This window comes from Epinephelus lanceolatus, chromosome 21 (genome assembly GCF_041903045.1).
Source record: "Epinephelus lanceolatus isolate andai-2023 chromosome 21, ASM4190304v1, whole genome shotgun sequence".
Taxonomy (NCBI): domain Eukaryota; kingdom Metazoa; phylum Chordata; class Actinopteri; order Perciformes; family Serranidae; genus Epinephelus; species Epinephelus lanceolatus.
The window spans coordinates 24,935,296-24,962,043 of NC_135754.1; the positions used below are offsets into that span (position 1 = coordinate 24,935,296).

At 42.8% G+C, this 26,748-nt stretch overlaps 1 protein-coding gene across 2 annotated transcripts in view; it reads right to left on the reverse strand.

Moving 5' to 3' along the window:
• Window positions 1–16,312, reverse strand: part of adamts14 (ADAM metallopeptidase with thrombospondin type 1 motif, 14) — a 95,027-nt gene extending 78,715 nt beyond the window's left edge. Inside the window, exons 1-2 of one of the 2 annotated variants that reach the window (XM_033611365.2) lie at window positions 15,601–16,312; window positions 14,829–15,250 (exon numbers count right to left, since the gene is read on the reverse strand). In XM_033611365.2, coding sequence (XP_033467256.1) covers window positions 14,829–15,250; window positions 15,601–15,679 — 501 coding nt within the window. In that variant the 5' untranslated portion in view covers window positions 15,680–16,312. The remainder of the gene's footprint in view (window positions 1–14,828; window positions 15,251–15,600) is intronic. The other variant, XM_033611364.2, reaches the window with a different exon arrangement.
• Between the last annotated feature and the right edge of the window lie 10,436 nt (window positions 16,313–26,748).

Genomic DNA, 26,748 nt, shown 5'->3' on the forward strand with positions numbered 1-26,748 from the left:
AATGAACCACACAAATCACACATTTCTTCTTTGTGCTGCCATGTTGCTTCTATTAAGCGAATTAACACAAACCATGCTTTCTGAATACGCTGCACAGTGCAGTTTATTTCTCATAATTCAACTCCTGACTAAGAAAAAAAAGAAATCCATCCAGCCTATCATTATACTCATGAAGAAGGCACACCAACAAGACTTTGGCAAGAATGTGTGTATTTACAGCTGCAAAAAGAAATCTAAATATAGTGCCATAAAGACAGCGTTGTGCCTTAAAAGAACAACAACTCCGAATCCTCAGCATGCTGTCACTCGGGACTAACAACACAAATAGTGTGAACTTAAGCGTGGGCACTTGACAGTAAGGGCAAAGAGGAGTGAAAGAATCTGTCCAGCCCCTGACCAGGAAATGCCAAGTAAGACATGCTCGGATACTTCCTCTGTGGTCTCTTATTTCAGGAGTGGGTGGAAAGAGAAGTTAGGTCTGTGAGGTGGGGGAGAGCAGCAGCATCTGGAAGGGCCTACAGAGGAACCAAATGTAAACATGTGTACACTGTATGGTGGAGTCAGGGCCAGGGAGGGGTGGAGGTTTGCTGTCAGAGGTGGTAAGTGGACACAAAGCTATGACATTTAGTTTAATTAATAAATACCTGAAAATGATTCCAGCCTCTTAAATTTGAGAGTTTGCTGCTTTTCGCCATTTTTTATCTCTTTAAATTCAGTACCCTTGAGTTCTGGACTATTGGTCTGGCAAGAGAAGCATTGTGACAATATCACCTTGGGCTCCAGAGTGTTAAACTGGCCTTTTTTAAAACTGTTTTATGGTGTTTTGTAAGCTAAACAATTCATTGATCAATTAATAATGGCATTTTTGGGGTGAATATTACATCTACATTATCAGCTATATGTCAAGGCATAAATTATGGCATTTTCAGCTCTGAGTAGTTTGCAGATATTCCCATCAGGCTACATACAGCCTTAACAAACTCAATCAGTTTCTAACAACACATATATGTTACATCCAGTGGCGGCAGCTGGTCTTTCAAGGAGGGGAAGCTCATTTTCAGCCTACATCATAAAATGTGTACGTTTATTTATACCTAAATTCTACCCTCTGGGGCTGCTGCGCGAGGCTAGTGTGACCGCTTGTGAGTGCTTTGGGACGGTTGAGGGGCTCACACCAGCACCCGCTGCTCGTTAGGGACAGTAACTGCAGAGCAACAGAAGTCAGAGTCTCCAAACACGAGTGCATTCTCCAATAACACCAGAAAAAGATGCTAGATTTGTCGCTAGTCGTTTTTAACAAAGAAAAAGTCACTAAGAGGATTGGAAAAGTCTCCAGCTCAACTCGGAACAACGGAATGAAACTTGAAAAACGCTCTGGTGGTGGTTTATATTTCAAGATCACTGATTCGCTCATTTTGCTGTCAATCAAAAAGGGATTCAGCCTCAGACAGATCATCCAATCATCATGCAGAAGCCCAGCGTACAGGCCAGCCGAGGCCAGCCCACTGTCCCATAGACCCCCAGAGACGCTGAGCATCCGATGGGCGGGACAAAACCGAGCATTTATCCAATGACTGTCTAGTTTCGCTGCAGTGGAACAACCCACTCTTTGCTTCCCCACTGAAGTCTTTGGACGCTGAGCTTCCACTGTTTAATGCACTGTGACGCTACGGGAATGAATGAGAAGAAAGTCGCGTCAGTGACCTGTGATAAGTAGCTGATTCTGAACAAAAGTTGACAAGTTCTAGCGCATATTTAGTCAATGAAATGTAAACACAACAGTACATATTTGACCACTTATTTTTTGACATTTTAGGGGAAGCTGAGCTTCCCTTGCAGTCTTAGAGCAATCGCCACTGGTTACATCAATGTTTTTCAGTGACCTAATGTATAAGCTCACTTTGTGAACAAGGGGAGACACCTGCTAAGCTACAGACCATTGAAGATCATTGTTGGGGACCAACAACAAAACCGGGTATGTTTTAGCGAGTCATTGCTGTGTTTCCATCACCCTTAAGGCTCCAAGTGTGGGTGTTTTGGAGCGACCCATCAGTGCTATTCAAGCTACTTGGGTTGCCTTAGCGACCTAACAGTGTTTTTCTAGCAGCGTTTTAACCTTCAAACTTGGGCATTTTGTAGCAATCCATCTGTAGTTTTCCAGGTTTTTTGGAAGGCTCCAAACGTGGGTGTTTTGTAGCGACCAGTCTGTGTTTTTCTAGCATCTTTTTCGGCCCCAAATTTGGGTGTTCTTAGTGACCTATCAGTGTTTTTACAGCAGCTTTTTAAGCTCCGAGCTTAGGTGTTTCATAGCGATTCACGTGTATTTTTCCATTTTTATTTTTTTTCTTAGGCTCCAAACGTGGGTGTTTTGTAGCAACCAGTCAATGTTTTTCCAGTGGTTACTCAAAGCTTTGATGTTTTGTAGTGACCTTTCACTGTGTTTTTATAGACTTTTTAGGCTCCAAATGTGGATGTTTTGTAGAAACCTGTGTTTTTCTATAATTTTTTAGACTCCAAACGTGGGTGTTTTATAGCAACCGGTCTGTTTTTCAAGTGGCTTTTTAAGCTTCAAACTTCTGTGTTCTATAGTGACCCATCGATGAATTTCCATCTGCTTTTTCGGCTCCTAACATGGATGTTTAGTAGCGACCTGTCAGTGTTTTTCTATCATTTTTTTTGGCTCCTAACATGGGTGTTTTGTAGCAAGCCATAAGTGTTTTTCTAGCAGCTTTTTAAGCTCCAAACTTGAGTGTTTTACAGTGATCTGTCTGTATTTGTCCATCTGTTTGTTTGTTTTTTGTTAGGCTCTGAAAGTAGGTGTTTTGTAGCGACCAGTCGGTATTTTCTTCAGCAGCTACTGAAGCAACATTTTTTCTGCTGACTGGGTCATCCCCAGAGGAAATCACACCCTAGAGGTCAGCAGAGGTTAAGTGATGTGGAGGTCATCAGGTCGCTCCATGTGATGTGAATGTTCATACACCTAGAATTATTATGAGATCTGCAGGGCTCAGTGGAGGACACTGAAAAACACTCTAGAGCTGAGGCAGTGAGGGATCCAACGGCGTCACTGACACTGCACAAAAAATGACAAGTATAGCTAACCCTTAAGCTCACCACTGCACTAAATTCCACACATCTGTAAGAGCAACTTTGAAGGTGGGTATTTACTGTATGTAATTTCAGAGTTTCTTTCTGCTCTGCAAACTAACAATTGGAGTGTCTCACCTGTTCAGTGCAGCATGCAAACAAAGGCAGGGAACAAATGAGGCAAGGGCTGGTAAAAGAAAAATGCTGTGCATAAATAAGGCTGTAGCGTTAGTTTCAGAAGTGAAAGGGAAAACAGTGGCGTAAAAAAAAAAGATTCAATTGAGCAAATAACAAATTACCAATAAAGTACTTATTGTGGTTCCCACAATAATTGTAATATAACAAAAACTAGAAATGCTATATTAACATCTGTATTATAATTGTTATTTTTGACTCAAGTTCTGGCATCTTTTTTTAAACACAAAAAAACCCAGTTTGGAGCACCAGATTCAAGAGTAGTGCCTGCAGATACTCATTTCAGGCTGCACAGTGCCCTAAAAACCTGTATTTAGCCTGAGAGGCGAGACCTGGGAATTGTAGTACACTCATTTGTGCTTCTTTAGCTTGTTGCTTTACAGTGACTGAACAGATCTTCTCTCATCTGCATTATAGCAGGTGGCAGGGGTGGAGCCTCGGGGGGGGGGGGGGGGGTCTGGGTGCATGCTCCTTTGGGGAAGTTTTTTCTCATTTAAGGCAGCTATATGCACTGTTTTTCAAGATACTTGAGATAATGGAATACCTAAAATCTGGACATGGTTTGGGATAATGTTAGGGTTTGGTAACAAACTCGGTACTTTTAAGAGTACCGACCGAATTAGGTCAGCATGACCAAGTACAGATTCATGTTGAAACATTAGATAAATTTCAGGACCTAGGAGTGCACCTGGGTGAGATTGCTGGGTTCGGAAAGTACCGCAAATCCGCCCATGGAACTCTGTCGGCTTCCCAGCAAGACAAAACTATCGCTGCAGAGCAGATCGTTTCAGGGAGCCTACTTTACTTTGTTGTTGTTGTTGTTGTTGTTGTGTCCTTGTGTATCAGTTTATGTTGCCTCTCTACATTCTGAGATTTTTCCGGATCTGTGAACAAAGAGCAGGCAGAACTCTTCTGTTTTTTTCCCTCAGCAGCAGTTTGTGGAGTTTTGAGTCGCAGGAAGAATAACTGATCGGTCGATCTGATCAGATCTGACGAGAGCTGATAAGAGCTGATCAGATCAGATCCATGGATGAGAGGAGCAACTGTGAAAGTTTTACTTTCACTACACATGACGTTCTGCATGAATGGTCCAGCTCAAAAAATCAAAATGTAGCAGCAGATGTTTTAATTGTGGCGCGCCAACACAACAAAATGAATGTGTGGGAAATCCTGTAGCTTTATATGTGGTTAGAAAAGAGCAGAGGAGCAGAATCGCTTGCTGCATGCAGCATGTTCAAAAATGTAATTCTTATTATTACAGAAAGAGTTAAGTACCAAGAAAAGGTATCGTTGGGTACTGGTACTGAATTTGAGGTACCGGCACTGGCACAGGTTTTGATTTACTGTCTTCATCATTCTGACACAACACAACAGATGTTAAGGATGATAATTTTCACTCCTGCCGAGTGTCAGCGGTATGCCAGTTTAATGGTATGAAAAGTGGCGGTTATCATACTGTGTACTATTGCATATCTACAGTATAGAAAAAAAACAACACAACCTTACAGAGACTTTCGTCTGCACGTTTTCATCTCCTTTCCTCATTGACTGCATGTCAGACTTTTTACGCAAACAACCCTGTCCGCCCGCTCCGTCTTTGGTGACTGGACAGTAGGAGCAATGTTCACAGAGACTTGAGTAAAAAATACCAACATGAAAATAAAGTGAAGGAGACAAACAGGATCTCTGGCCAAGTTCTTTCTCTTTACAACACTCACTATATACGGACAGCATCACAACACACCACTGGCATAAAGTTGTTGTAATCTAACGGCGATATCCCTCACAGTGTATTGACGACAAACACAATATAGAAATGCAACAAGTGCCACAGGCCATGCTTGAGCTGCAACGTGAAAGGATATCAAAGTCCAGCCGTCATTCCAGGGGCTTAACCTGTAATTTGTGGCAGATTGTTTAGAAACATGTAATTTCGGTTCCAGGCACGCTCTTTGTTGATCCACAAACGGGACACAGAGAGGGAGAGAGCAAAGACGTAATCCTCTGTCAGCTTCTGAGATCAAGGTATACATATTCATTTTCCTGAGGTCACACAGTCTAGTGTGTGAATTTTAGTCACATAATCCCTAAATTATCTGACCTTTATAGAATATTCATAGGATACCTGCAGCATTGGGCATGTTGATGGTGCTGTATGGAAGCTTTTGTAGTAAAAACCAGGAAGATCAATAAGCCGGGGGAGTAAATCATGGCTGAGTGGTGCTGGACTCAGCAGTCGCAGGTCTGAAATAATCGTATGAGACAGCTTGTGGGAGCCGGGGATTACTACTTGAGTCCTTTTTATCAGCTTTCACATCTCACCGTGCAGGGCTGCAAAGGGCGAGCATAGCTGGTGATCACCATGAGGATTATACAGAGAAAATTAGGCGTAATAACACTGGCACTCATCTGCAAGAGACTGACATCTAAGGGGAGGGAAATTATAATAATGGAGTGGAGCACTTCATTGAGGTTGAAGATTATGAGACTGCTGTGAGCAGCTAATTGTTTGTTTTTTTTAAAAGCTCACCGGGTTAAAAGGATAAATGCTCATATTAATAGCATCATTTTTATCATTACTGTGAGGAGTAGAATAAATAGCATGTAGTAAAAAAGAAGTAGTAGTGGTAGAAATATTAACTGTGGTAATAGTAGCAGCAGAAGTAGTAAAAAAAGAAGAATTAGTAGTAGTTGATAGTAGTTGGTTGCAGTAGAAGAAGTGAGTAATGTAAGTAGCAGATAGGAAGTAGTAGCAGTGGTAGTTGTGGTAGTAATAGTAGTAGTGGTGGTGGTAGCAGAAGTATTAGTATGAGCAATAGTAGTAGCAGAAGAATGGTGACAGTGGTAGCTGTGACAGTAGTAGACATAGAAGTAGTGGTATTAGTAGCATTAGTAGTGTAGAAAAAATGGTTTTAGTAGTCGTAGCTGAAGTAGTACGTAGCATAAGCAGCAGAGGTAGAAGAAGGAGTAGTAGAAGGAGTGCAAATAGATGTGGTAGTAGTAGAAGTATTAGTATTAGTAGAAGTGGTATTAGTACTAGTACTAGTAATGGCAGAAGATATGGTTTTAGTGGTGGCAGTAGAAGTAGTGAGTAATATACGGAGCAGAATAAGAAGTGGTAGTAATAGTTGTAGTAGTAGTAGCGGTGGCAGTGGTTGTATTAGCACAAGCAATAGTAGTCACAGAAGAAGTAGTTTTAGTGGTGACAAATGGTAGACAAGTAGTATGTTGTATCAGTAGCAGAAAGAGAAGCTAGAATGATAGTGGTAGAAGTAGTAGTAGCGGTGGTGGTATTGGTAGCACTAGTAGTAGTAGGAGAAGTGGTTTTAGTAGTAGTTAGTGTTGTCATGAGAACCGATACTTCAGTACCAAGTCGATGCCAACACGCAAAAAATACGTCGGTACCTGTTTTTTTCCGGTACCGTAAGTACCGGAAACAACTTTGCCCTCAGCGGGCTGTGTCAATTCCTGACGGATCTGACGGGGGCAGTATACGCACGTCAGTCTGTGCCGAGGACGAGCGGCGAAAAAGAACACCTGTTCTCCATCGTCTTTGCTAGAAACAATGGCCTCTACAAGTGCTAGACCTTAGATCGGGCCCAAAAAATCCAGCCCGATCCCACTCGAGCCCGTGCATGTTCTGTCCAAGCCTGGCCCGGCCTGTCCCTCTAACCGTAATTGTGAGCCAGTGCGTGGTATAAACCCGATATTTTTTTAAGGATACGAATGTGGACATTGAAGGCTGACTCTCGTCTTTCTTTCCATGGCAAGCCTTCGTCATGTGCCTCTTAAGTGTCGAGGTCCCCGTCTTTTTGCTGTCATATACCAGCATGCTGCACTTGGTACACTCGACGAAGCCGACACACACATTGTCACTGTCGATCACTCACATGTGCGCGGCCAGTGGCGCCATCAAGGGGGGGCCCTGATTTCTGTTTTTTGATTTTTATCATGGTAACAAATGAGTATCGAGAATCGTGGAAATTCACTGGTATTGGTATCGACTACTGAAATTCTGGTATTGTGACAAGCCTAGTAGTAGTGGTATGAGTACAAGCAATAGTAGGAGTAGAAAAGGTAATTTTAGTGGTGACAGTAGACATAGTATGTTGTATAAGTAGCAGAAGTACAAGCAGGAGAAGAAGGTATAGTGGTCGTGATAGTAGTAGAAGAATGATAGTAGCAGTAGAGGCATTACTAGCATTAGTAGTAGTAGTAGAAGTGGTTTTAGTGGTGGCAGTACAAGTAGAATATAGTTAAGTAGTAGTAGGAGAACTGGCACTGGTAGCAGTACAATAAGCTGCATTTTTAGCAGTGGTAGTAGCAGCACAAGTAATAGGATGTGTAGTACATAGTGATATATATTATTATGCAATATTCAGTTGATACTGTATGTGTGCATTCAGTTTCAAAACTCTCATGTTAATGTTTTAAATGTGTTTGTCATTATTGTCACATACTCTAGTGTTCATGATCTGTGTGTGTGTGTGTGTGTGTGTCCTGTATCACAGTGTGTATTTGAATGAACACACACACACACACACACACACACACACACACACACAGTAACACATGTTTAGACAGACACACTGTAACTGCTGCAAATAAGGATTGGACTGAGAGGAAATAAATCACATTATTGGCTGAGATGCTGGGCTTCCACTGATGGAGCTCTTAATTTAGTGCCTTTACCTCGGTGCCAGCAGAGTACTGGAACACCGGAGGATACTGGAATACTGGACTGGGACCAGGCCTGTGCAGAATTCCTGAAAACATGCATGAATAGAACAATTTATGCAAGCATTTTCCATCTCCAATGGATGGAAAACTGCCCCACCAACCCCCCACCCCCACCCAAAAAAAGTAAGCCTGCTGACTGTTGCTAGGTGGCTCTTGCTCTTTTTAACTGATGGACACAGAAATAGCGCTCTTCCGACTGCGGTTATCCAGCACTCGTGTTTCCATCACACATGTAATTCAATCAGCCCGTCATCTGCGCTAATACCCAACACATGAGCAGCACTGGTATAATCATAGCCATCACTCATCGCTCCTCAACAATAGCTCTGGCTCGTCTGGAGCGCACAGCTGTTGCGATCTCGCAGGCATTACAGTGAGAGGGGAAGATAGTGCTGACATGCAGGTCAATCAAACATAAACTGTGTTAAAATGAAACTGAAAGTGCATTTAGCGTTTATTCTCCTTGCAACCTCAGCTGACCATCTAGTTGCGCTCTGACACCAAATATATCATCAGATTTATTTGCAGCTTCACTGTATGAGTGTCTTATCTGTCATGAGCTTGGAATGCCATAAATCTTGCATCTCTGGGCACATGGCAGGAGACCAAGTTAACGCAATCTGTTGCTGGTGATGTCATGCCTCGCTATTAGCGCGATCGGCCTCAATGCAGAGGACGCACTGATAGCAAAGCTTATCATGGAAATTCAGTCGTAGTGAAGTAACCAAATAATAAAAAAAAATGTAAAGTTTAGGAGCCGTGATGACAGCTTGCGTGTTCTTCAAGTCTGAGCACTTTGTTTCCAGGAATGCGCATGCAACTGTGATATACATCTGCTCCTCCAATACGGCACGTGTGTGTTCTCTATAAGGGAACACATCAAACACACTTTTGAAGCCGGAGTGCTGGCGGGGACAAAAAGACACACTGCACAGTGTATCTAAAAGATTTGGCCCGCATGCGTTGACTTGAGTGCATGATTCAGATTCTTATTCCTTCCAAACTCGCTTCTTTCATCAGACATCTCCTCCGTGTCCTTCCACATCAAGCAGACACTTCAGACTAAATAATTTGCCTGCGAAGTGTCTGTTCACCTTCAAATGCCTTCTGCGTGCACAGACAGGTCTATGTTTATGTTGGCTTTGATGCAAGGAAATGCATGGATGATATTCCTAAGAGCCCGCCGACATTCAAATCACACACGCAGAAAAAAACACTGTCTCTCACGTGCACTGAGCGGTATCTGGCCATGCAGATAGTTCTGCTTGAGTGGTCTGAGATTTCTGCCGCCACTACAGAGGTGAATGCAGTGTTGTTTGTGATGCTGAAAGCTTTTAAATTTGAAGAGGCACAATGTTCCACAAACTGCATAACACACTGACCTCAATGACATCAATATTACCTGGAAAATGTTTTCTCCTGAAGGTAAAACATAATGAAAACTGTCCAAAAAAGCATACACTTTCTTTCTGATTTGGAACATATAGGTTGAAGAATTAATATTGCACAATACTGGCAAACTTTAAAGGGACAGTTTAACCCCCAAATGATCACTTGTATCAGTTACTCACCCTACATTATGTTCCACTTTCTCAAAGCCAGACTCCATTGTCAAAAACAGCTATTTTACCTCCCTGAACACAGGAGCTGCTGGTCTACCGCTTCCCTCAATCAGTTTGATTGTTTGTGTTACTGTGTGACTTTGGTGAATCTGAATTAACTCTTTAAAACACTAAATTTAGGGTGCTTTCAGACCTATAGTTGTCTTTCTTTGGTCTGAACCAGGGACTAATTTTGTTTCAAAGTTGCATAATTGCCTAGAGTTGGTTCGTGTTCTCACGGCAGCATTTACAAGCAGACCAAATCAAACGCCTTACGGGGAAAGCTGCTCTTGATGGGTCAGAATTTCCATGTGGGGAAAATCCAGGAAGTTAACAAAATGTTGGAGAAGAGTACACTTACGAAACAATGCAACACTTTCTACACGGGCAGATATTAGGTTTCAATACCTTGAATGACAGTCCTTAGCTTTCATAAAGCCATGCATATTTCATTAAACAAAAGTAACCTGATATAACAGTCCTTTAATTTCTCAGTTGTATCTACAACTAATACAGAGTTTATACTTGTGCGGCAGACCCTACACCACTGCCTACACACATCGCCTATGCCGTTGTGAGCATTTATACTTGTGCGGTGGTGTGTATGTGTTTCTGCAGTTACACCTCCAAAACACTAGTCAGCAGCGGGGTTCTGTGAAGTGCTGTGAGGTTAAGTTGATTCAAAACACACATTAAACATGGTACACAAATCAGCTTCACTATAACTCGCAGCATTCACAGACAAACACTTGTCTTTATCTGGACACATTTTCCCCACAAATACACCATGCTAATGTTGTTAGCACAAGCCTATGGCATTTTACATTAGCCTAGTGGCTAGGGGACTTTTCCTTTACTGATATAAATCCAGGGACAACAGCAACATTTAACAAAGGTAACAGTACAAAATTCAACTCTATTACAATTCAAAAGGTTCACCAACAAAACAACTGTCTTACGCTAAACCCATTTTCCAAACAAATACAACATGCTAACGTTATTAGCACGTTACGGCATTTTACTTTGTATAAATTAGCCTAGCAACAAGTGGAGATTTCCTCTGCTCATATGAAGCCAGGATAAATCACACACAAGACTTAAAATGCTATTTTTGTGGAGGCTTTATTGTCTTCACAGTTTATTGTTTCTTATCTGTGAAATAAAAGTAAATGAAAGCTTTGTTTCCACTGAGGGAAATGGTGTCACCTCACAAAAATAGACAGGAGGTCTGCGTTGCCACAACGTGTGGTTACATTTCTGGGGAGGCGCACGCCAGGCCACGAGGTAGGTACAGCGTCGACTCAATGCAGAAGTATGAATTCCACCTGAGACGTTGACATGAGCCATGTTTGTAGACAAGCTGGCACAAAAGCTAGCGGAGCAGAAGCTAACGCAAGTCTGGTGCTCTGCTTTCTGTAGAACATGGATAATAACTCCTCGTCGTCTCTACTCAATAGCTCACACCTTCTAAACCATTGTTGCTGTCTGTGTTAGGCCTTGATAAAAAACAAAGAGCACTGTGATAAAGGCTGCTTTCTTTTGTGTTGTTGGGACTACATAACAAACATTGTATAAAAACCTTTTATATTGACCTGAGTGAATACAGATTACAGGAGAGTACAGTATAAGGCCACTGCATTGCTTTTTGTCTTGACTCACTGGAGGGCAGCCACAGTCACCTTCCAGGAAATTACTTTGTGATTTGGGAACACAGCGTGGCATTGTCCACACACCATTCTCTGTTATTACACAAAGAGCGAAGGACTAACTCTGTGGCGCCAATTTAAGTCAGTTTTCTTAGCTTCAGCACAGTTTTTTTTGTTAATACAGAGAAATTATGAGAGCAAGAAAATGCAGCAATGACGTCAAAGAGGCGTCCTTTGTACCTTTGCGTTGTGCTGATGCAACATCAAAAGCTCAACTGTCCTGAAACACCCATGAAGGAGCAGAGAGATGAAACTGTGGGCTTGTTAAAGTTCTAGCTGCCAACAGCAGACTTCAATCTAAGACCTGCACTTTCCCACTTGAGGTGTCAGAGGGTGATCATTTAGAAAAGGACTCATGACTGAAAGTGTGTGTTTCTGTCTCCTGTGTAAAGTTTCAAATGCTCCTGGGTCAGAGGGTTATCTTCATCACCATTCACACTCTCTTCTGTCAGAACAATACAGACAGCTGGGTCAGAAAAGCCGAGGAGTAGCCTCACTTAGGTCAACCTGCCAATTTAAACTAATTTGCTCGACTGCAAGCATCCATTAGCGGCTCGGCTCACCTCCCACTCGCTCTGCTCTATCACAGCTACAACACAGTTTTAAAGGCCACGATAACAACAAATGAAAAGTAGGGTGGTGGTACTAGGGAAGACACACAAGGCTCTAGAGGAAGAAGTCAGCTGGGGTTGTGGCTTATCTTTTTGAATTTACCTTGGGCTCAATAAAGAGCTTCTTAGGTCATCCTGGATCCTATTCCAGTGTAACAAAACATTTGCTAAACTCCTTAGAGATCAGTTGTGATAATTAATGTTAATTCTAAAAAGTGTCTCTAGTATTTCAATAAAAACAATGCATGACTTAACTATGTATAATGTGGAAAGGGTTACTCCTGGTATGAGCCTACAAAGAATTATCACCCAACTCTGCATTTCTGCTCAGTGCTTTAGCATCTTTCAGCTAATTGTTTTGGTTTTGCAGCCCACAACTTTACAGTTTTAGCTTTCTTGCTGTGCTCATCAACAGCATTGTCAGATGTAGCTGCAGGGTATTTTCATGCACAAAAGCTCCAATCAAACAGCGCTAACTTTAACAACCAGCCGTTGAACACTATGGAGCATTTAGCAGCTAAAGAGAGTTGGTGGTGACCAAAAACAGAGCTAAAAAGAAAGTGAATGTTGGAATACCCCTTTAAAAAGGCAAAACCAGTTAGTGGGTATTTCCGGGTCTGCCCTGGATTGGTTGCATCATATCTTGTCAAAGGAATTTTCTCGGTTTTGTGGGTCAGTTTATGTCAAATTAGGGCTGGGCGATATAACGACTATGCACGATAAATCGATATATTTTCAAGCAAGATATAAATTAAGACAACACGGTTTATATCTCCGCACAGCTCCACCCTACTTACTCACTCACACGTTCTCGATCAACACTAAGAGAGACACAGAGCTACTCATCTGATTAATCTGTCTGCAGTGTGACATAGGTCTGTAGGTTGCACATGCTACACTAACACAGTCAGAGATGAATGAAATGGCTGCAGCACATGTGCCGTCCAGCATTGCGATGCTAGTTTGTGTGCGAGGTGGATCATATTGCGTCACCGTTCTTCTTGGTAGTTGCAGTCTATTTCATGACATGAAGACGCGCATGGATGCAGGCAACAGGTCTGTTTAAAAACTGCAGCAACAACACAGAAGTTTAATATACAAGACGTATGTAACACGGACAAAGTGTCTCTCCTTCCCTCCCTCGGCCTCCCCGTTGATGCTCTGTGCATTAATGAGATTAATAGCCTAAATAAATAAAAAGATTTAAATTATGATCATTAGCTGTATATTTTCAAACAGGGGAAAAAATCTCTGTCTTTGCATTTTATTTTAATCACAGTCGTTTTTTGTAGAGGTGCTTGTGACATCTCAAATGTGGCTCTGACTTGCAACTGAAAACATGTAGCCCATTTCGTAGAAAATACCAATATACATATATATATATATATATATCGTGTATCGGCAGTCAGTCTGAAAATACTGAGATAGGATTTTTTGTCCGTATCGCCCAGCCCTATGTCTAATACAGTACCTCTGTCTTGTGGTGTCCCACAGGGTTCTGTTTTGGGTCCAGTGCTGTTCACTTTATACATGCTACTGCTTGGACAGATCATTTGCTGTTATAGTAGCATCTCCTTTCAATTCTATGCCAATGACATTCAGTTATGTTGCTCCTTTAAACCACATGATTTTTAACCAGTTGATTTTTATTTAATGACTGGATGCAAGCTAAAGTTAAAGTTAATGACTGTCCCTCAAACACACTGAAAGTCAGGGTGACCATGCTTTTTAAGCTGTTGCCCCCAATCTTTGGAACGCTCTCCCTTTTTAATTGCATTTTCTGGACTAATGTGATGTTTCCATGAAACAGCTTAAACTGTTTTTTATTCAGACAGGCTTTTAGTTAGCCCGTCCCTGCAGCGAATTACCTACTTATTTATCTCCATCCTTATTTATTTGCTGCTTCTGTGTTTTTCTCTGAACAGCCCTGTGCTGTTAAATTGGTGCTGTCTATTTTCCTACTAATGTAAAGCACTTTGTGATTTGGGATCTGGGAGAGGTGCTGTAAAAATAAACTTTACCTACAGGTGAGGTGGCCAGAAACACAACTTCAAATGACGGCTACTACTGCTCTGCATGTACACCATATAAAGTGATGCCAGCATTGTATTGACAGCTTGTTGCGCTGCCCCCAAGTGGGCAAAAAAATCAATTGATGTAGGTTTAAATAGCACAGTTAAACTCTTCTACTGGCTACATGCCATGCACACGCTGTTTTTCTGTACCCAGCCAAAGACAGTTTGTTAAAGTAAGACAATACGAAAGGATTCAGATTTGAAAATTGACACAAGGTCAATATCACAACCCCACAGCTCCTGTTTCTATTCTCATCGACAACCTTTCAAGCCTGCCAGTTGTTTAAAGCTTGCCTCCTCCTCTTTTAATTGGTCAGAACCGCTTTGTTCCAGCCCAATCATTGGAAACTCCTGACCAACTGAAGAGCAGGATCCAGACGCTCAAACTGCCACATGTGCCTGCTGGTGTATTCAGAAAGGATTCTGGCAAAAACTATGAGTGTTTGGAAGATTCTGAGCACGCAAATGGACAGCATAGATATTATGCTGCCTGAGAAGTCTCTCATCAAAGAACCAAACTACAAACTTGGAGCCACATCTCAAGACTACACAGGGTGTGAATGTCTGATGTCTTAAAGATGCAGTAGATTTAAGATGGAATGCTTTGATGTGTGTTTTATGTAAGGATGTGATGCACATGCAAGCGGAGGTCATAAAATATGTGAAGTGGCCATTGTCAGGAACATTCTGAAGATCAAGCCAACCCACAACACTCCACATTCTGCCTGACACTCTGCCAAAGAAGGGAAAGCATCTTGTCTCTCAGCTACATCTCTCTCTCCAGACTAATATGTCAAGTATGCGTTGACTTACCAGTCCGTCACAGTTGCTGATAGCCACAGAGGCCTCTGGCATGTCGCTCACATCTCCGGTGAAAACACAGTCCCCGTGGATACGCTCCTTGGCCTTTTCCACAAAGTCCTCCTGCCATTCCACGAAAGCCCCCGGGGCCACCAGCCGCCTGTTGGCCTTCAGGCGGAGGTGCAGTTCCTTCCCAAACACAGTGACGTTGAAAAACAAGTGCTGCGCCGAGGCAGGGGTGACCGGGGGCATCTCGGGGGCACCGCGGGCCACCCTTCTTCTGCTGCCAAACGCTGAGGCGGCATCAGCATCAGCAGCAGCACCACCTTTACTTCCACTTCCAGCAGAGACCACGTGAGAAATGTACCGGCCACGGGAGTCTGTGCTGAATGGCACGATAAGACCATATTCACTTAACTTTCCAGAGAGTTTTTCTGATGGGACAGATAGTGTCAAGTGAGAATCACATTCACAGACGTATGGCAAGCTCTTATGGAAAAAGACTATAAAGCAAAGATGGGTGATTAAAAAGACATGCTGTACCATAGAGGTCAGAACATATGTCATACATATTATTACATAAAGCACAGAAAAGCAGGAGTATTATCAGTCAGATCCTGTGGATATAAAAAGGGATCCAGCAGTTTAACACAGTGTCAGGCTGTCAGACCTTTTATGTGGAGCAATCAATTAAATAGGCCATCATTTTCTATCATTATTTCTCCACATTTAGACTCAAGAGTGCATTTCTAAACAGAGTGCAACAAAAGGGGAAATAACTCACCATGCGTTTCTGCAGCGACAATATGATCCAAAAAGACTTGACTGAGTGAAAAGCACATGAATAAATACATACAATCCATAGCGAGGGCTTTAGTGTGAGAGCTGCCACTTCAGCGCTGACTTTTCCTTTCTGTTGTAAACTTTGAGCAGAGTCCTTTCCTCCTGAAAAAATGCACGACTGCAGGAGAAAAGTCCTCAGAGCTGAGCTCCAGCGAAGCAGCCGGGCATTTCTCAGCGTTCCCCCTCTAGACGCCGAACTGACGGATACTCACAAGTTGTTTCCAATCTTTCGGCCTGTGCTGCTCAACTGCATAGACCAAGACTGCCCCATCCATTTAGGGAGCTAAGGGGGGGATATCTGGGGTGCTGATGACGACAACTCCCCGGTAGAAACCGGGACGGTTTGAAGAGGTAGCCCAGTTTTTTTTCCTCCTTCTTCGTCCCTCTCCTTCCCCTGATAACTTTTTTTTTTTTTTTTTTTTTTGCAAAAGGCAGGAGCGAGTTAACGCACGCCTACGCTGAGAAAAAAAGTCGGAAGAGTTCAGATAAAGTGTGCGGAGACAGAGTGTCCCGGTGGTGAAACATCTGCCGGCCAGTCGTGCACCATTACGCACCAATGGTTCGGCTGCGGGACTCTCAACTGCTCAACTTGAAGCCACTACCAGCCGACAGTGGGAGCGCCTTCTCTCCACTAGACAACCACACATTTAGCCAAGCGACTTTTTTTCACAGCTCAAAAGACAGAAACTGGAGACGTTATATCATCATGTCCACTTCCACAGCTAATATTCACCCTTAAAATCTATTTCTCCTTCTACAGAGGGTGGAATGTCACCCAGATGCGCCCTAATAATAACTCAAATTGACACCAGTGCACAAACATGTCAGTGATAAATCAGGGGTGGCAGAGGTCAGAACTTACCAATGCACAAAGTGGGAGAGAAATCAACTTGATTATTATCGGATTATTATCTAGAATTGGGTTACAGGCTTTTTGCACATCACGGAAAGGCACTCATGACAAAAATATATGTAGGATAGGCTGAGACACTGTTACCATCCTGGATGGTTTTCAAAGATTAAAGGATATGTTCACATTTTTTTCAAGCCTGTCTTAAAACAATGCTCACTTGTTCATACTTGCATTGAAACAGTTTTTGGTGGCTGCAATTGTTCCCCTTGTGTAGATTTTGTTCAAGGAAATTCATTAATTCATACGTTCGGAGCCTATCCCAGCTGACACTGTGCCAGAGGCAGGGTACACCCTGGAAAGGTCACCAGACTCTTACATATAGAGACAACCATTCACACTCACATTCACACCTACGGGCAATTTAGAGTCACCAATTAACCTGGGTTCGAAACAGAAAGGAACCCCCTTGCTGTGAGGCAACAATGCTAACCACTTCACCACTGTGCCGCCAAGGAAACTCAACTCGAAGTTAACATGAGGCTGCAGCATTTGGAGGTAGATAAATCCTCCAAAGCTACAATAATTAGCCCTTTTTACACAGATAAGTAGCAATGGAGCCATAATGACAACACATTCTCACTCTGACCTCGTCACACGTTGACATTTCGTCATGGACTTTCCACGTCCACATACGACATAAAAGGTACCCTGGGTGTGTTGGTTGTTGACGTTCTGGGACACCGTGTGAAGTTCTGTCTGTTACATGTATTGTCTTCTTTCAAAATATACTTCCATTTTCACAGGAAATCTAACATTTACATACAGTCTCTTTCAATATTAATGGACTACGTAGGTACAACATCACAAACTGACGTTATTTTTCCCTTAACAACTAACATGGTTAGATTAGGGTAGGGTCGAGTTAGGAAAAAAGAACAGGGTTTGGCTTTAGAATCTTACGGGACACAAACACCGCTCTCTCAGGTGAAAGTCCATGTTTGTTGTACAGTGTGGTCACCCATTAGTTTGTGGACTCCCATTTTGGAGCCTTAAGTTCGGTATTTCGGCTGTTGCCATCTTTTTGGGGCCAGAAATCACCATATCTGGGCGAGAGGGTGCCGTTGCAGAGGAGCAAGGGGTGGATCTGACTGACAAGCCGAGGACACTATCACTCAAAGCCGCCCGTCCTTAATTATTCGTAACTTTAAGGCTTAATAAAAAGTAAACAGATGTCATGAAGGTTAAAATTAGCTAAAGAGACCAAAAGCGTTTTTTGTGCCAGGCTTTAAACATGTTTATTTCTACTGCCATTTTAACAAAGGGTGTCTATGGGGATTGACTGGCTTCTGGAGCCAGCCTCCAGTGGCCATTTAAGGAACTGCACTTTTTGGCACTTCCATGTTGGCTTCATTTTTCAACTGCTGAGGTTGCTGCTTAAGTGTGACATATAACTTAAGCTTTGGGCAGCGCTTTATAAACAATAACAATGGCATAACATGGCAGCAAGAATCATTTAACGTGCTCATTATGCAGTTGATCTTGTCCTCTGCTCGGATGTTAAGGAGCTCCTGGACCTTTGAGTTAGCTGCTGACTGCTACGTGCTGCTTTTTGAAACACCTAGTGTTGGGTCGCACACAAAACATCTCATCAAAACATCACATCGTCCCGTCTTATCAGCTGTCCCTGTCACACACGTGGATTTGGTGCTGTTACTACCTCTGCTGCTGACTTAAAGGCAAGATAACTGTCACCGCATTCAGGCAAGAACGGCGAGGCGGATAACAGTGCAACATTCCCGCCTTGAACAGGCAGTGTAAAAGAGGCTTTTTTTAAAATGCAAATTTCCCTATTTGTGTCACTTACTGTACTGTCTACCTCAGCCCAGTGAGGAAACTGTGTGTGTAAACATAGAGAAAGAATTTCACACTGAAATTGTTTCCATCTCTTCAGAGCCAATACAAACAGGAGGAACATTTACAGCAACCAAAAACTGTCAATTTTTTTTTAAGATAAACATGAAAAAATGTGCAGCCACTTATCTATTTAGAGCCACATAAAGTGCACCTCAAGGTAAGGTAAAAGTGTCACATCTTCATAGAATCAGATTTAATGTAACCACTCATTTTTCCAAGTCGACTGCATACAGCTCTTGAATCAACAAAGCACGCCTCGCACGATCCGATTTAATGACCTCATGCAGCTTGTATCTCAAGTTTTCATAATCGGGTTTAATCCTGCAGATGTCACTGTGAGCATATGTTCCATTTGCAGAAATGGAACAAATCCAACACCCTCATTAGAGGCTTAGAAGGTGTGAAAACTCTACAGCAGATTTCATCAGTGGAATGACAGCCTGTTAAAACTCTGGATGACTGCTCAAGCAACCAGGATTTTTTTTTTGTTTTTCTCCTGGCCCCGGCTCACCCTGCTGGAGTCCAGACTTTGTCAGACATGACCACGCAGAGACTGAACCAACAACTGTGGAATCCAGAGGAAAAGAAGGGGGCTGGGGTTGAAATGAGTTTTGACTTTCAGGTTTTTTGAGGAAAAAAGGTGTCTAGACGGGACACTCTTTTCCCTCTGCAGTTCCTTGACTGTGTCTGCGCACTGTCGGTCTGCGCGACCTCCCCCCATGCTGCAGCTATACTCTCACTCTGTGGCTAATTACCTCCGTGCTCGCAGGATGGTCAATGTAGAGCAGGTGTGGGTTTTGTTTTTTTTTTTTCTTTAATACAGTCATCCCCCCAGGGCGGCAATGGGAGGATTGGATGGTGATCCAGAGTTGTGCATTAATAAGCGATGGAAACTAACCACAGCATTAAGAGATGGAAACCATTAACTGCCTTGTAAGAGGTTTTATGCTCTTTTTCCATCCATACTGTTTGGAGTTTTTTGTTGTTGTTTTTTCTTCACTTGTGTCCAAAAGCCAGGATGACATTCCACAATATAGCATAGTATTCAATTAGAAGCCTTGTTTTTTCCCTTCTAAAATGAATAGCTCCACTCACAGTCTGTGGTTACGTCCACACACCAGAACAATTTTCTACTACAGTGCGCGCATTAGAACACTCTGTCCTTCACAACAGGAGTGTAAGAGCGAAACTTTAATACACTCCCGTCTCAAACAGAACCCGACCATTGAGTATTTTAACAATAAGCCGCAAGACATTCATGTGAGGTAGCCAGCTCTCTTCAGACATGGGATTTATTGATCTATAAAGACTTGAAAATACAACAGCAGTTGTTCTTTTTTCTCTCAAGCGCCACAGAGACACGCTGCAAGTTCTATATTTCGGCTTAGATGACTTTTAAATGTGTGTGAATCAAACAGAGACATTATAATCTGCTGAACAGTAGTCCAGTCTTTGAGGGTGGAGCTGCAAAAACACACACACACACACACACACACACACACAAAAAAAGAAAAAATCAAGCTTCTTCCACTGTTTCCAGCAACGGGGAGAAGTTACAGTACAGTGTGTGGAGCTGCGGATGCCTCAGTGTGTGCTGTAATGTGGTCTAGCCATGCCAGCGTGCTGAGAAAATATGTGACTTTTCATCTCTCGAGATGCAGGGAGATGTAAAGCAGCTGCCGGTCTGCGCGGCAGCTTGAGGGGGAAGAGAGGAGCGTCTGTGTGTGCCAAGTTACAAACCAGCGACTTGGAGAGGTTGTTATTGTGGTCCTCTGACCCGCGTGGACAGAGGGAACTGGGACTCGATGAGTTTCACTTGACCTTCTTTAAGAAAATGTGATTAGTGAGTGATGACTGTGTGAGTCTTTCCTGTACGTGGAGCTGCAGCAGTAGTCCTGGATGTGTCAGTGTAATTGTGTTAAAGGTTTTACTTTCATTATGTCCAGTGCAGACATTCAGAGAGAGTCAGATGCAAGTTTTTCCAGCAAGTCTTCCAAACTAAACAACGAAATACCTTGTTAGTCCACCCCTGCCCTCTAGAATGACACATAGACTCCGATCTGACAGCACTGACAATAAAATGACATCATTTCCGTTACAATAAAAGCATTTTGTGATGTGACACCTCTATGGTTGAGGTCTGGGTTATGTAACTGGGCTATGTTTAGAGAAAGATCATGGTTTGGATTAAAATAAGTACCTTGTCAAGGTTAGGGGATCTTCACGGTTACAATAATAAACACTTTCAAGGAACGACTGCAGTCATGCTTTGAAAAACAAAAAAAACGTTGACGGTCTGTTTGAAATGGGAAACAAACAGTTGTCTCCCGTTAACGCCAGATGTTTTGTTGACCCATTCATCCACACCGACCTGTTTCCGCCTGCTTCCACTCTCTGGTCTAAACTAATCATAGACTGTGTAAAAGAAGTGGATGTACCCACTGTGACATTACCCATTGGTTTGTGGACTTCTGTTTTAGAGCCTGATCGAGTTTGGCATTTTGGCCGTTGCCATCTTGTTGATTTTTTGGAGCTGGAAGTGACCATTTTTGGACGAGAGGGTAGAGCTGTGGAGGAGTGAGGAGTGGATGTGACTGGAAACCTGACACTGTGGTGTTAGCAACTTGTCAATCACAGCATAGCCACACCCAAAAGCATACTTTGCTTTGTCGTGTATTCTACTCTTAATGGGACCATGATTTTCAAAATGAACATCTACCATATTGAAGAGGACTTGAAACCATAAAACGGTGACTTCACTTTTTCAATGTGATCCCATCTCTACTCATCATAATTCATTGCTTGGGCAGAGGCCCGTGTTGTTACAAAAATGATGCCAAGGACGGACTTGGGGTCAGCAGTAAGAGGGAGTTGGCGATTAGGTTCAAGCAACAAAACTACTTGGTTAAAGATTGAAAAGACTGTGGATTAGGGCTGTAACGATTAGTCGACTAATCGATGACTAATCGACTATAAAAATAATCGGTCGACTAATCGGTTTGAGTCATTTTTCATAGAAAAGTACTACAAAAGTACCCCACAATACTCTTATTGCAGCTTCTTACGTTCAAATATTGGCAGCTTTACACACTCTCCCATGACGGTGCACTAAAACCCTTTGGCGTGAGTACAAAACAAGACATTAGATGACATTATTTTGGGGTTTGGGAGAGACAGACCAACATTTTCGATAAAATGATTACTCGACTAATCGAAGAAATAATCGACAGATTAGTCGACAATGAAAATAATCATTAGTTGCAACCCTACTGCGGATGTCGCAAAAACAACACCTGGCACTGAGCGGCACAGACGTGGCGGTAAGAAGAAGTTGGCGATTAAGTTAAGGCAACAAACTTATGGTCAAGGACACTATAAGGAAGGAAACGTTCATGACGACAGAGACAGCATTCGAGGAGCCAGACTTTGGTGTCAGTTCTATAAGAGTCAATGTGGCAGGCACAGGTCACGTCTCTGTCCAGCAGCTGCATGTCAGCCTCTGACGGACAGAGACATGATCTGTTTGGAGACAAGTAACAAGGAAAACATGCACATTTAGATAAAAGACATCAGTAAGCATCAATTATACCCCTTTTCAACAGTCATAGCTAGATTTGAAGGTGTAGCTATAGCTACCCATTTGAAGGTGTGTCTTAAATTGATGATGGCTTGTCTTAAAAGCAGTGGGCTGATCCACGGCTAAAGTCCCCTGTTATTTCTGCTGCATGTGTTTTTCCACAGCAGGGCAGGTAAAAGAAGTTTACCTGATGGAGGCGAGCTATTTAGAGGTGCAGTAAGAGCCTGTTGTCTGCAGCTCTTCATCAACATCTCACTGTGGCTGTTTCTGCTTTCACTTTCCTCCCTGCACATTATTAGACTTGTTTTTACTGAAGAGAAGCTGCTAACAAGGTTCTGCTAATTCAGTAAAACGTTTCATTTCCTGTACATTCTTCACAATAAAAGTCCCAATACACGATTGTTTGGGGTGGAGAAGGAGGGGCGTCCAGGGTTGGCTGCAGTCGGCGAGACATTACCGCTACCCGCTTCAAGGCGTGCTTTTGGACCTACTCCTGAGAAGGTCTATCTCCGGTGCAGTTTGGCATAGCACGGGGCGTCTAAACTGACAATGGAAACACAACTCGTCGCAGCATGGCTCTACTTGGTGCGGCCGAGAGTGACGATGGAAAAAAGGTAGTAATGTGTGTCTTTTTTAATCTGATGGAAGGGTTTTCCAGTCAAAGTTGAAACAACAAAGACATGATGGGTTAAAGTGTTATTTGCAGCGCCCACCCCATTGACACTTGAACACTGTCACTGTTGTCATGGCTGTTTTTTCTTCATAGTTTCCTTGGTTATGGTTAGGAAAAGATTGCAAATGCCACTAAAAAACACCCAGCTTTGAGTGGCACAAAATCTGGTCTCACATGTTGGTCTTCTGTGTCAAAGTCCGGTGTTTGTTCCCATCCCACGTGGTATATTTGACGCACTGAGAGAAAGACCACACTGAATATTCAGACCAGGAGGCTACGTCCACTTCTTTTATACAATTTATGAAACTAAACCAATTTAACCACCTCCTGCTCTCAGCGAGAAGAGGAAGATATACTTTATTAATCCCTAAGGGTAAATTCATTTTTTATCACTCTGTTATCATATACACACACATGCCCAAAATACACACATGCACTAACAGGGCCTTTACAAGCAATGAATGGAGGGATGTCAGAGCGAGGGGGATGCCTTGGACAAACAGTTGGGGGTTCAGTGCCTTGCTCGAGGGCACTTTGGCGGCGCCCAGGGGTGAACTGGCACCTCTCTAGCTACCAGTCCACGCTCCACACTTAGTCCATACGGCGATTTAAGTTGGAGACCCTCTGGTTCCCAAGCCAAGTCCCTATAAACTAGGCTACTGCTGCCCCCACAAGAAAGCTAGGAAGCATAATACCCCAAATATCAAAACTGTATTCCTTTAACTCTTACCAAGTTAATTTACTTGTATTACCAAGCAGGCAAAAGGCCTCAAAATGGCGAGCTTATTGCATATCAACGTGTACTGCCCCTTTGAGGGAGAGGGCTGTTTGTACCTTTTGGCCTTTCCGCCTTACTGTAGTTTAGCTTTGTACCAGGAAGTACAAAAACAAGCTAATTACTTGTTTTCCTCCCGTTTTAATTTCTCATTATGGCCCTAAAGAACATATATATGTTAACACAAAGTTACATAAGTCATTTACTTACCTTAAATGCTTCCCTTAAAGCGTGAACACTTTTCTGTCACCTGTAACAAACATAAAAACGTCACGACGCTAATCGCGTTAGCATGTCAATGGGTTTTTAATGCGACGTTAGCATCATGCTAATCGCTAGCTCAAGTTGAATGCTTAGCCGTTGTTGACATTAGTTTTGACCATGTTTGTCTCTGTTAAAGGAGACAGAGAAAATGTCTAATGTACTCTTTATTTTTGTACAACAGCTTTAGAGTGTATTTTTTGTTATCTGAATCATTAAAAAAATTGAATATTTAACACTTACAAACAATAAAACCCAAGGCAAGTCCTACATTGTTACCTTGTGGCTCCATCTTGTAGATGAAGGTAGTTTAAGACTTGAGATTGTTGAATTGGAAACAGCACTTAACACCAGTCTCACCACTACTGCAGGTCCACTGACTGTTACAGAGCTTCCTCTAACACCCATTGAGCAGACAGTGTTGTTAACTAGATAGTTAATTTAGCAGTATGCCACCATGTGGTCATTTACAAATAAAAATGTACCATATCGCCTCATGTTGATCCATGAGTTGTACTATATGACAAGCTGCTGGTTTGCCTGTTGGAAGAACTTTTTGCCCAACACATTTTGGCCAATTTTCTCCAAATCTGGCACATTTAAATTTGTGATTTGGGGGCTTCATACAAAAATGACTGGACTGTTTTGCTGTCACTGGCTACGATCGAAGATCTTGCAGGATGGACATCATCTGCCATAACTTGTACACAAAAACAACTTCAAAATTGTGATGCATGATTAAGTTAACTAGGCATAACTCAGTGGTCCTAAGTCTGACCCAGGGTTGTTTTCTGGGAGCATGTTCAAGTGAACATGGTGGTCAGGTAGGTCAGCAACTCACATTGTGACCTTAACGACTCTGAAACTAAGCGCTCACATGTGACCCCTACGACTCTGCAAGGGTTCCCACCCACACAGGTTTTGCAGCCTGCAACTTCGTACCACTTATCTGCCAGAGTGAACAGAGCTGAGTGTCAGCCATGTTTTTTTAGTTGAAAAAATGTTAGTTCACCCAGAATTCACAGTAAATTGGTCCTATTAAAAGGAACAGTGTGCATGATTTAGTGGCATCTGCAGATTTCAACCAGCTGAAACTTCTCCCACGTGCCAAGCGTGAACTCCTCGTTAGGATTCCTTCAGTGGTTTTTACTCGGAGCCGAATTATCCACAGAGGTCTCTTCCTCTCCAAAACAAATGAGCAGGTGATTTAAACTGCTAAACACACTAAATAAAGCAGTTAAATGTTAAAATCAGTGTTTCTCCAATGCTGTTCAGCTCGTCAAAGATGGGCTGCTAGTCCAACACTAGTGCTCACTTTTTTCTCTGATAATTCAAGATCCAGAGGTTCAGGAAGTTTTTACCAGGAGCCAAATTATCCACAGAGGTCTCTTCCTCTCCGAAACAAACAAACTTGGTGGTTTAAACCGGTAAAAACCCTGAATAAAGCAGTTTTATAGGTTTTTCCCATTCAGCAAGTTCAAGGTACGATGGCCAGTGCAAAAACGTGAAAATGCAAATGGCCCTATCTAGAGCCAGTCAGTGCGGTTACATGATGGCTTCTCATTCAGAATGAAATAAATCTGAATGAAATTATTCAGAATTAAAGTTTTTCCAGGTAGTTTACAGGAGAAATATTCACTCCGAATGAGGGTTTACACGGAAGATCAGTTTAATCGCCTTTATTCGGGTCTGCGCAAGGTTTGGGGCAGGGAAGGTTTCTGATTGGATAGGGGGCGGGGCAGATGTTACGTGTTTACGTTTACCGGAAGAAAACACTGTAGTCCTCGCTCCGGATAACAAGATGCTTGACGACGCCGTTCTTAGTGCCTTTTTCGGGCTTGTTTTGCTTATATTCTTGAAGCAGCAGAACGACAACAACCTTGTTCTGTTAATGCTTCGTCTGTTGAGGAGGAGAAGGGAGGTAGAAGGTTGAAGAAGGGAGATAGAAGACCGTGCTTTGGCGAATGGAGGTCTGACTGCTCTATCTCAGCCCGTTGCTATGCACGCTATACGTCATCGCGCCAGAAGGGCAAGGAAACGAGCATGCGCAGAAAGACCGGAATGAACTTAAAGAGGAATGAGCATTTACATGCACACAAAATTCTTTCATTCGGATCTTCACTAGTATGGCTGTCCTCAAGCTCTGGGCAGAGACTTTAGCGGGAAAAGGAAAATCTGGGAAATTCCGACGGGAGCCCGATCCAGTACCGCCTTTGGAAAAATGTCAGGTCAAGTGCGACAGTGCGCACTGGCGTGAGTGAAATTCCGCTGGGAGACTGCCATCAACCTGCCAGCAGAAAGTCTCTAGTGTCAGGGTGCACTGGCGCGAGTGAAATTCCACTCCGCTCCGCTACCGGCCTTCTGGTAGAAACACTCCAGCGGAGTGTCACTCCGATTCAGATAGAGCACCGATAGCCTTTAGCGGAGGTGTGCTATCTGGGGAATGACAAACGGAATAAACCACCCCCTTTAATCGGATTTAATTTTCAGTCGGAATGACCATTTCCATGACCACTTTATGGTTCAATATAAGGTAACGGGAGGTCTCCTCCTCGCTAAAAGAAACACTGATGAAAGCAGTTTGTTACAAATCAGTGTTTCTCAGAGGCTATTTGGTCGCAGACGACCACTAGCTCAGCATCTGCTTCTGTGCGCTCACTTTTATTTTCTGATAACTTAGGATTCAGACGTTCAGGAGGGTTTTATACGAAAACACAAACGGCCCTGTCCAGAGCCAGTGTTTAGTTTGTCTGTTTTGGGCTACTGTAGAAACATGGTGGTGCAACATGGTGGACTCCATAGACAAGGACCTGCTACCTGTATAAACGGCTCATTCTAAGGTAACAAAAACACACTGATTCTTATTTTCAGGTGATTATACACAACAGAAAACATACTAATTATATGTTATTCCATGTCTTCCAGTAGATGCCCCTAAATCCTGCACACTGAGCCTTTAAGACAGTGAAGAACTAGACAGCTTCATGCAACAGGTGAATTTAGGCGTCTCACTGAAGCCTGACTATTGGTTCGATC